At 41.4% G+C, this 11,130-nt stretch overlaps 1 protein-coding gene across 1 annotated transcript; it reads left to right on the top strand.

Annotated features, from left to right (window-relative positions):
• Positions 1-327: 327 nt before the first annotated feature.
• On the top strand, positions 328-10,907 carry LOC108673638 (adenylate cyclase type 9-like). Its single transcript, XM_047885086.1, has 10 exons — positions 328-701; positions 845-1,070; positions 1,294-1,431; positions 2,427-3,516; positions 3,808-3,907; positions 4,669-4,690; positions 5,621-6,223; positions 6,589-6,625; positions 7,553-7,959; positions 8,321-10,907. Exons 1-10 carry the CDS (start codon positions 328-330, stop codon positions 9,737-9,739), a joined length of 4,416 nt encoding a protein of 1,471 aa, XP_047741042.1. The 3' UTR covers positions 9,740-10,907.
• The last annotated feature ends 223 nt before the right edge of the window (positions 10,908-11,130 follow it).

Below are 11,130 nucleotides of genomic sequence, written 5' to 3'. Positions count from 1 at the left end.
TTTGATGGAAGCCAACATCTATCAGAGTATCATCCCTTATTGGCGCGTCTCTCTCTCACCGGAGATGTCAGTTTCCCTCTGATTGATCAGGATTCTGATGATGATGCAAAATCAAGTGTGCCTTCATTGTTTGAAAATAAACAAAAACATGATAAATATCTTGATAAACAAAAAGATGTTTTGTTAAACACATCAATGTGTAATTCTGGCCTTCAACCTGTGTGTAGTGAGGAACATGAATGCAAAACAAACACATCTGTCAATAATATTAATAATGGTGCTCTTATGAAAAGCATTAGTGATAATGATATTAAGACTCCTAGTATAATGCCTATGCAAGAATCTATTCATCTTAAAGAGGCTACTTCTAATCCTTTAAGTGTTAATAACTCTTCTACCAGCAATGCCAGTTTATCAATGGGTGCGCCTAAATCAGATGTTTATGGCAATTTAGTAATTCCTAGTGAAATGGTACCCAATTCTAGTGACCTTCTGAATCCTAGTGACAACAATGTTGCTCATAATGATGCAAGCACAGAGCCCAAACCAGGATCCAATGAGTATGACCAAAGTCTTGTCGATTTGTCTCTGACTCCGCACCTTCATGCCCTGCTCTTGGCATCCATGACCCAGAGACAGCACAGTCGAAGCTGTTGTCCTCACCTGTTTGAGCGAGCAGCTCGCTCTTGGTGGAATCCAAGGTATGAATGTCTTTATAGGTGTAAAATTTTTTTTGTTTCCATTAATCCACTTAAACTTGAGTTTCATATTCCTCTTGGACTTGTTTTTTAATTATACTTAATATTTCAATTCATCATTTGTAATGATCTTTTTTTACCTACAGGTTTGACAGTGATATTTTAGAGGATGAATATGTCCGTTCTTCTCGTTCAACTCTTCGGTTACGCCTGCGTTATTGCCTCGGGTACACAGTGCTTGCTTGTGTTGTGTGGATTATCTACTGGCTGGTGACTGGAGCACCGCACCAGGGTTACTCCATCTCTGCTGCCTTGCTTGTTGCTCTGCTCATGATCATCTTCTTTGCCATCACATTCTCAAAGCTTTATAAGGTACCATATCTTATATTAATAAATATTATGGTACTGTACTTGATGTGGGGATAAACTTCACCATTAAACATAGTATGAGAAAATATAACTTTTGATGAAAATGTTGCAAATATTTATTCTGTTTGGACTTTTTGTGATGAAAAATTAATTGAAAATACTTGTTTGTATAGGAATTCCTGGTTTCTAAATAATTCATTTCTAATTTGCAATACGGTTTGCTCAGCGTCGCCCAGTGCTTTTGTCACTGCTGGTGTCAGCCGTGTTGCTGGGCTCTTCTCTGCTGCCATATGCTCTGCATGATCCTTCACTGGAGGCTTGCACTGGCCTATCCAGCCCTGCTGTGATGGCAACTTCAATTCAGGTGTGTGTTCCAGTCATGAGACTCCCGGAACTAATTTTAGAACAGACAACACGAAACCCTTGCCAGGATGCTAAAGGAGACTCCCGGAAATAATTTTAGACGAGACAACCTCAAGCAATATCTGACGCAATGCAACCTGCTCCGAGAACTCTAGGCCTGCCCTGAGTACACAAGCTTGGTGACTCGCATACTAATATCACAACCTAGCCGAATCCTCGCGACATTGTGCCTTCACCGCTCAACTGAGCGATGGGAACCAACGAGCGGACGTCTGCACTGGGACTACAAAACAGACTACGACCTCCATTGTCGTCCTGGTGGACTAAACTGCAAGTCCGAAACATTCAAGAACAACGACGCTGTGTAATAAGAGTTCGACCTTTGGCGCGAAATAGATCAAGATTTTCTGAAGCGCTAGAAACCTACTTGTGACGCAGGCAGTGCATTATATAGCCACTCTATAGCTGAGCTCTCTTAGCTACTTTTTAAATGTGATGGACGCTGACTTGCTTACAGCATTTTGTCCATTGTTGACTTCATTTATAACGATCTTGAACGAGCTCCAATATACACTGGCTTTTATTACGTGCGGGACTTATTAATGTTAAGTAATGAAGCTCTTGCGGGACTATTAATGTTAAGTAATGAAGCTCTTGCGGGACTATTAATGTTAAGTAATGAAGCTTTTGCGGGACTTATTAATGTTAAGTAATGAAGCTCTTGCGGGACTTATTAATGTTAAGTAATGAAGCTTTTGACTATTAATGTTAAGTAATGAAGCTTTTGCGGGACTTATTAATGTTAAGTAATGAAGCTCTTGCGGGACTTATTAATGTTAAGTAATGAAGCTTTTGCGGGACTTATTAATGTTAAGTAATGAAGCTTTTGCGGGACTTATTAATGTTAAGTAACGAACCTCCTGCGGGACATATTAATGTTAAGTAATGAAGCTCTTTCGGAACTTATTAATGTTAAGTAATGAAGCTTGTTTGCAGGTACGCATGCGCGGAACATTCCTCTCAATGGGCCAGAGTTTGCTGGTGAGGAGGGAGCTAGAGCGGGAGAAGGCCGTGAAGGAAGCCATGATCCACTCTGTGATGCCTCCTAAAGTCGCAAACTGGCTCCTCCATGAGCAAGATGAAGGAGAAACTTTCGATGGAAAGAAAAAACTATCCACCCCTCGGTCGTCTCACACAGGAACCGACCTCCGTTCTATGGTCTTCAGACCTTTCAACATGAATAATATGGATAACGTTAGCATATTGTTTGCTGATATCGTCGGTTTCACTAGGATGAGTTCCAACAAAACTGCTGAACAGTTGGTAGGCCTACTTAACGATTTGTTTGGCAGGTTTGATGACTTGTGTGCACAACACAATTGCGAGAAAATAAGTACCTTAGGGGATTGTTACTACGCAGTTTCTGGATGTCCAACCCCGCGGTCAGATCACGCTGTGTGCTGCGTTGACATGGGCCTATCCATGATAACAGCCATTGCTCAATTCGACAAAGATAACAACGAAAATGTCGACATGAGAGTCGGAGTACATACTGGTAAAATTCTGTGTGGTATTGTCGGAACCAAGTGCTTTAAATTTGATGTCTGGAGTAACGATGTCTCATTCGCTAATCATTTAGAGTCGAGTGGTAAGCCTGGTCAGGTTCATATATCTGAAGCTACTCTCTCATTCTTACCTAGACATCAGTACCGCGTTATTCAGGGACCAGACACCCATGAACAAAAGACATATTTTATTACTGGTCGTCGGAGTTTCTCCGTATCTCGGTCACCATTACCACCCATTGATGGTGATCACGACGAAGGTTCACAGGACGGGGAGCGCGACAAGAGGACGTGCAGTCTCCCCAACATGCTGGAGTGCACTGAGCTCTGTGAGGGAGGGGAGGCCTGTGTCAGTCAAGCGGGTAGCCGGCGAGGGAAGAAGCGACACAACAAACTGGCTGCCATGGAGGCTGGCAAGGCTGAGGGTGGCTGGGGCAGTGGCAAATGGCGTAAATCTTTCACCCCGGCGCTCGAATTGGCCAAATTTCGCTTGCCTCGCATGCAGAGAAGGCCGGATAAAAGTACGGAGCTTGTAAATTGTCTTGCTATATGTTTTGTTCAGATTCTTTCATCTCGTATTTCATATTTCGTGAATTATATATGACACTATTGAAACTAATCGCTGTATTTCAACATCTTCTATTTAAAGTTGGTTGCCTACTTGCAAATTACTTGACTACATTTTCTTATTTTCATTACTCCATAAGAGACATTCTTCAAAATTATATGTGAATATTTCAAACAGTTATTTGTACGGATTATTTTAACTATTTCTCTCGTTTTAAGTGCTAATAACTGATTTATATTTACAGGCAAAAGTAAAACTTCGTCACTGCCCAAAATCTCAAGCAAGCCTGAGTGCTCTTCTGAGAAGGCAAGTAACTATACATTTCTATTATACATACCGTCCATGTGAACTTGTCTTTTGATGCTTCATTTATTTCATGAATATGTATTTTGATCCTATTTTGACGGTAATCATACTGATTAGAATAAAAAATAAAATAATAAAAATAATAAGTAGTTTCTATCGTCTCATATATTTTAAAGTTGGACACTCGAGTCATAACTCCACCAATTTTACGTTATGTTCAGGTTCAGGTTCAAGTATTTATAACTTATCGTTTTGTCAGGTTTTCGCCGAGTGGCGCTTGATAAGCACATGACTAAGTTCTCGTATGAATAGGTTTTGGCAAAATATAGTACAGAGAGAGGGTTGTAATGAAACACAGGTACATTTCATATTAAATTGGAAAATTCAAGTTCACATCCTACGTTAACAAAAATCTCTAGTACTTGACAAAGGTAATCTGAACACAATCAAAAGTCCAAAACCTATCAGTTTACATCATAAAAATCATCTAATTTTACCGGAAAATGTTGATACATTGCAGTTCCGTTGAGCCGTACGACTGTTGTAAACGACCGTAACTCACGCACCCGTTTACGGCCGTATGTTCAGCGACCGTACCGCAGCTGTAGCCGCGCGTTTGCAGCCGTATTCCAAGTGGTCGTACTGCCGCTGTAGCCGCGCGTTTGCAGCCGTATTCCAAGTGGTCGTACTGCCGCTGTAACCGCGCGTTTGCAGCCGTATTCCAAGTGGTCGTACTGCCGCTGTAGCCGCGCGTCCTGCGATCGCTGTTCTTCATAACCTTCGTGTCTCGCTGCTACAGATGCCTCACGGCCAGTCTGGCCGTAGGTTCTTTTACAACGACCGTACTTCAGAATAGTGGCGTAGTGTTACTCGTCGATGATATTATTCCAAGCTCGTTGCCGTACTGCGGTTGAAGATGACTGTGACCGTACCGCTTCTTCTTGATGGAAATTGTGACCGTATCGTACTGATGACCGTACTTACGATAACTCCCGGTGTAGAACTCGAACTTGAATCTTCTGATGACGTGCGTTATAATCGTTGTACGACTCGTGGCCCTCTCGCATTGTCTCACGGCTGAGTCGCAGCCGTAGTGTTGATGTTGATTTTCTTGACGTTCTCACCGGACTCTAGGCTGCTTCGATAAGTCCAGGTTTCTCGCGACCGTCAATGTTCGAAAACGGTATATAACACCGCCGGCCTCACGGCCGCGGCCGTTATATACAGTCCGCTGACTGCAGACCGTGCTTGCGTGACGGTCACCTCCTTTGAACCAACAACCCTCGGCGCCAATTTTGAGGTCCTTATATACGCTAGTGTCGCGCACAGTTAAGCCTATACCCTCTAAGTGACGCCACATTCCTCGAATGGAATGTCCCTCGCGCTGAGCTCGCCAACGTTCAATGTAAACTAACCCTTCCCACGGTCTCGAAACAACCGCCCCTTACACACTTGCTATATCGCTTCGACCCGCATTCCTTGCATTCTTAACACCTACGTACCCATAATACATGTTCAATATTACCTACTTTATTCAATACAACATAATGTGCATATGAAGTGCTGATTGTGTTGCAGGCAATCTAGCGCTCTTGGTAATCACCACATGAGCTTCATAGAAAGTATAGTAATATTTTGTTTACATAATTAGAATAGTATTATATTTTGATTATGTAATCAATATCAAATCAAATCAAATAGAAAGACTCAAATAGAGGTCTATGATTTTATTGTCTTGTTCTGGTTTTCAGTTTTTCCAAGACGGCTTCCGAAGTGGACAAAAAGCGAGCCTGTGTAGCCTTACACTTGATGTTTCAGCCACTCCAGCCAAGGATTTAGCTCCGTCAGCCACTCCAGCCAAGGACTTAGCCCCGTCAGCCACTCCAGCCAAGGACTTAGATCTGTCAGCCACTCCAGCCAATGGCTCAAATCTGTCAGCCACTCCAGCCAGTGGCTTAAATCTGTCAGCCACTCCAGCCACCGACTTAGCCCCGTCAGCCACTGCAATCAACACTTCTCCTGCCAACAGCCAGAATTTATCTACCGTTCCTGTTATTATAAATAACTCATCACCTGACTGTGTTGACGTGTCAGTAGCTTCTCAGTCATCTGACTGTGTTGACGTGTCAGTAGCTTCTCAGTCATCTGACTGTAACGGAACATTGACGACAAAGTTGCCTCTGACTGCGCTACTGTCACTGCCCTGTCAGTCGTCTGGCAGGAAACCTCGCGCAGACAGCCTGTCTGTGCCGCAGTCTGCGCCTGCGTGTGTAGTGGCTGACCCATGGAGCGTAGACCACTCCAAGGAGCTTAGGAAAGATTCAGGCATCCGCAGCCGTGGCTCTAGCTTCCAGGTAATAACATTTTCTCTTTATTGCTGACATTTTATTTATTCCTTGCCTTATAAAGCCATGATCTCTTAGCTAGATTCTCAATTTATGATGGAATTCTCTTTCACTATGTTTTTAGACCTGTCATTTATGTATTATATTGTTATGTATTATATTATCTATTTCAATTCGATATTATTTCTTATATATATTGATATATAAATTCATTTTTTCCATTTATTGTAACTATAATTTGAATGAATGTGTAAATATTGTCCTGAATTCCGGTGGTGCCTTGTAGAATGATACAGAAATTCAGAATAATTTTTAACATCGATTTAAATTAATTATTTATTTAAATAATTAATTTACTTACTTACACTCCTCAGCTCAGTGACACTGAAGGACTGGACACGCTCGCTGGAGGTGAGACAATTAGAGTTCCTGCGGCATCCTTTCAAATATTAATTATTTACCTCTGATTAAATTTTCTGTTGAAATAATTTCTTTTTATCATCTTGATGAACTTATTACTGCCGTATCATGGTTTGAATTTCTATCAATTAATTATGTTGTATAAATGTAAATATTATTTATTTACTAGATTTTATTGTGAACTATGTTTTTTAATTTTTTGGTATCTACTTATATATTCATTTTTCTGTAAATAAGTAATTAATGCTCTCATCTTACTAATTCTTAATCCTATTTATTCACCGGTCCCATTCGTTTGGGTAGTTTCTGTTAACGTTTCATTTTGCACGTTAAATTACCCACGTTATTTATGAACAAAAGCTAATAAAGCAGAATGCTTTTACATTTTGCGCATTAGTAAGAAAGTATTGGAAAAATACTTCCAATACTTTCCTACTTATCAAACTTGTCCCTACTTGTCCAACAGTAAGACATTAAGCCAGGGTTACACCATACTGCCGGCCACAGTATGGTGTACACCATGGTACTGCCAACCATGGCTGGGCATATGCCAGTCATGGTCATGTCCAATATTCTCTAATGCTTTCCATAGAAACATTCACACCAGCTGGGCAAGGCACATGCCATGCCCATGGTGTCAATACTTCTATGGAAATACATTACAATACAATTGTAATTGGTCCTGTCCAATTACAAAATTGGACAGGACCGTGTCTGGTATATGACTAGCACGTGCCCGGTAGTATGGTGCGAACCTGGCTTCATTCAAGCTGGCATCAAAGCCGACAGTCTTAATTGCTATTTATGTGTTTTTTATTCCTAATTTGAAATAGCATATTTACGTTTGTTCGTTGCCCGCAGACTGCAGCTCACTAATTTTAATTAGAATATATACCTACGTTAGTTCTGTACCAACAGACTACAGCCCCATGGCAAGCATGGACCCAAGCCTGACCCGCTACCACCAGATGCGTAAGCAGTCCGACTTACGCCTGATCAGATGCGTACAGCAAGAGAAACGCACTAAACGCACCACCTTCACTTACGACTACGACATGGAACCTCCCTTCTCGAAGATATCCTTGCGCTTCCTTGACGCCTCCATGGAGAAGATGTACAGGGAGCAAGCACATCAGCCAAGATCTGACGAAGCCAAGACACTCGCCTCGTCTCTATATAATACTTATTTTGATATCCTCGTCAGTCTGGTGGTGCATGTGATACTCGTGGTCTCTCTGCTGGTGCTTTACCCGCCCTCTGTGCTGTGGCTGGTGCTGCTGGGGGTGGTGCTGCTGTGGCAGGGAGCTTTGCTTGCCTTGTCGCAGGTTAGTTAACTTCTCATACAGCTTAATGATATGGTGTAATATAGGTGTAAGTATTTAACTGGTATCTTTATTAAGAAATTTACAGGAAATAGTTGTTGTATAGGGAAGGCTGAATTGTATAAAGCAATTTTCTTAACTACCTACATGAATAAATATGATTCCTTGTATAACATTTGAAATACCTACTTTTGTTGGAACCGAAAGTTTGTTGTTATAGACAAATTGGTGATGAATAGACATTTTTCAGATCCAGTAAAGAGGCATTAGTTTGCAAGAGCTAAACGCACATTCAAATTAAGTGAACCCATTTTATTCAAAGCTTATTATAATATACAAATTACTTTCAAATGATATTTTTCAGGTGCAGTTAATGAAACGTTCCGACCCGACGAAACAACAACCCCAGTCCCCAGATCGCATCAAATCTCGCCCCTCCCACCCAGAGCTTGGGGGAACAGACTCCCCTTATCCCCCGTCGCTCTCCCACACTATCTACACCCGCGTCACCCGCTGGAAAACCTGGCATTTCTGCGGTGGAGTTCTACTTTTACTTCCTCTTGCCGCGGTTCTTTCAAATTTCTCGTGCTCTTCCTTATCCGAAGAGACGGAAACGCTGCGGTATTTCTGCTATCTCAGTTTCGTGGGCACCGTTCATTTCTGTAATTTCGTCCAACTGAATTGCTGGATGAAGAATATTCTGGTAACCGTTGGGGGAGGCGTGCTTATAGCCCTTCTTGCTCCACCAATTTGTCCGTGCCCATTCAGTGCCAAAGTTGAAGTTGTTACCGGGTTTAATAATTTTTCGTTGGATTCAGATTTTCGAAAGAATACAGAAATCCTCTCTAACTGGCAACCCGGCAGAGAACCCATCTCTATTAATGTCTCAGATTCTCTGACCGCAAACTTATCGGCATTAAATTCCCCCAATTTTTTGTGCGGTGAACGTGAGCATTATTTCCACGTGGAGATCATCGTGACGGTTGCGCTGTTGGTAGGATTGGTATGGCTCCTGAACAGGGAGTTCGAGATCAGTTACAGGCTCAGTTTTCATGGCTGGGCGCAAGCTTTGTTAGACCGAAGTCGAGTGCAGGCCATGAAAGACCAGGCCGAATGGATGCTGCACAATATCATTCCTAAACATGTGGCCAATAAAATAAAACCAACCAACGCTAAATACTCTGAGAACCACACGCGCGTCGCGGTCATGTTTGCAAGCATTGTGAACTTCAATGAGTTCTATGATGAAAGTTTTTGTGGGGGGAAAGAGTGTCTGCGATACCTCAATGAACTCGTTGGTGATTTCGACGAACTTTTATCCAGAGAGGACTTTGAAAACGTCGTTAAAATCAAGACCATCGGAAGCACATACATGGCTGCTTCGGGTCTAAATCCCGACGTAAGAAACAAAAATTCCGATCCTGACCATCATATTTTCGAACTCGTTGAATTTGCTAAGGAGTTGCAAAAAGGAATAGACCATTTCAACAAGGATTTGCTAGGATTCAACTTCGTCTTGCGTATCGGTATCAACTTTGGCGACATCACTGCTGGAGTTATCGGAACAACGAAACTTTATTACGACATCTGGGGTGATGCGGTGAACATCGCATCGCGCATGGACTCCACAGGAGTTAAGGGTAGGATCCAAGTGAGCGAAGAGTGCGCTAAAGTCCTTAGCAGGAAGTACAAATTGGAGTCCCGTGGACAGGTCTTTGTTAAAGGCAAAGATAACATGAGTGTGTATCTGTTGGAAGACACGCCTCCCCACGGTTGTAACTAATTCTTGCATAGGACCTATTATTGTCGTGAAATCTTCTCAAACAGGAAATTAAGTTGAGTTCGATTGAATTGATGGAGTGTGATTATTATTTTGCAGGACACGTAAATTTTATGCCGTAGTAACTTTGTTGAGTGAAGAATATTAGTCTACATATTTTCGGTAATGATAATACGATTTCAGCATGAAAATGTTCGTTCATTACAATTAACATGATTGTTTATCTTCTATCAACGATATTAGTGAAGGTTAAACTATATCGTTATCTATTCAAAAGGTACCGTAGTTTGATTACTTGTATAGTTTGAAAAGCATGGTGCGTGTACCTTGAATAAAAATTAACATGAGAGGTTATGAAACCAATTGGTTCCGTTTTCACCGATGAGAAATGGAGGGTGCTTGATTATCGTTAAATTCCTACCGTTATTTCATTTTATTTCATGCGTTTATAAAGACCATTTAACCTTGCGTATTCAACATTCACAGAGATTATTAATCTTGCTTCTATTATAGTTTCGTATGACACCAAAATTTCCCATTGATTTACGATTGTTGTATCGTGACCAAAGGTTGAGACATTTGTTTGAAAGATGCGCGTTATTTGAAGCGAATTCCTCTATTGTTAACTTGCAGGTTATGAATGAAATGATACTCATGGTCTAGACGAACTTAGAATTAGAGGTGAATTGAAATTACAAACTTGATCGCGAAAACGTTTGGAAATGTTGATATTCATAGCGATTCTTCATGCACAAATGTTTCGTTTTTGCATGGATATTTTGATGTAATTCTATGACTATGCTGGTTCAAGATAAAGGTTTGACATGACGAATTTTCTAACTCATAAACAATAAGAATTTAGTGCATTACTCGGATGTAAGTCAGTGGCCCGCACTAGTCACTGTTATTAACTCTTATATTGTGCACATTGTCCGTCATTGTCTCCTTAACTGCAGATAATTTAACTCATTAATATTGAACTCCCATCATGAATAGACGCCATTCATCACTTCTGAATTCTTTGATGAATGAGTTTAGCTTTCACGATTTATGCCTACATCTCTTTTCTATTTGCGTCCATTTTTGTTCCATTGCAACCCTTGCGTCCCTTTTATCTTATTATTTGGATGTAGGCTCTACGTACGTGTGATGCAGGCTCTACGTACGTGTGATGCAGGCTCTATGCTCTACGTACGTGTGAAGCAGGCTCTACGTACGTGTGATGCAGGCTCTATGTACGTGTGATGCAGGCTCTATGTACGTGTGATGCAGGCTCTACATACGTGTGATGCAGGCTCTACGCACGTTTGTTTATGGTTCCTATCATTTAATAATTGTTTATCCGTCCTCGAGCTGCGCCTTAATTTGCCTCGTGTTTCAGTTTGATCTTTTGC

The sequence above is a fragment of the Hyalella azteca genome, unplaced genomic scaffold, assembly GCF_000764305.2.
Source record: "Hyalella azteca isolate HAZT.00-mixed unplaced genomic scaffold, Hazt_2.0.2 contig16896, whole genome shotgun sequence".
NCBI classification, from domain to species: Eukaryota; Metazoa; Arthropoda; class Malacostraca; order Amphipoda; family Hyalellidae; genus Hyalella; species Hyalella azteca.
The sequence above is the reverse complement of the archived record's forward strand: the minus strand, read 5'-3'. Positions and strand labels throughout refer to the sequence as shown.

What these genes read in the sequence shown, in the direction of transcription:
- LOC108673638 (XM_047885086.1), top strand. Translation starts at nt 328, where the DNA reads ATGCCTATGCAAGAATCTATTCATCTTAAAGAGGCTACTTCTAATCCT. An exon ending in GCCTCACGGCCAGTCTGGCC is followed by an intron (nt 4,691 to 5,620) that starts GTAGGTTCTTTT and finishes TCTGGTTTTCAG; the next exon opens with TTTTTCCAAGACGGCTTCCG. An exon ending in GCCGTGGCTCTAGCTTCCAG is followed by an intron (nt 6,224 to 6,588) that starts GTAATAACATTT and finishes TACACTCCTCAG; the next exon opens with CTCAGTGACACTGAAGGACT.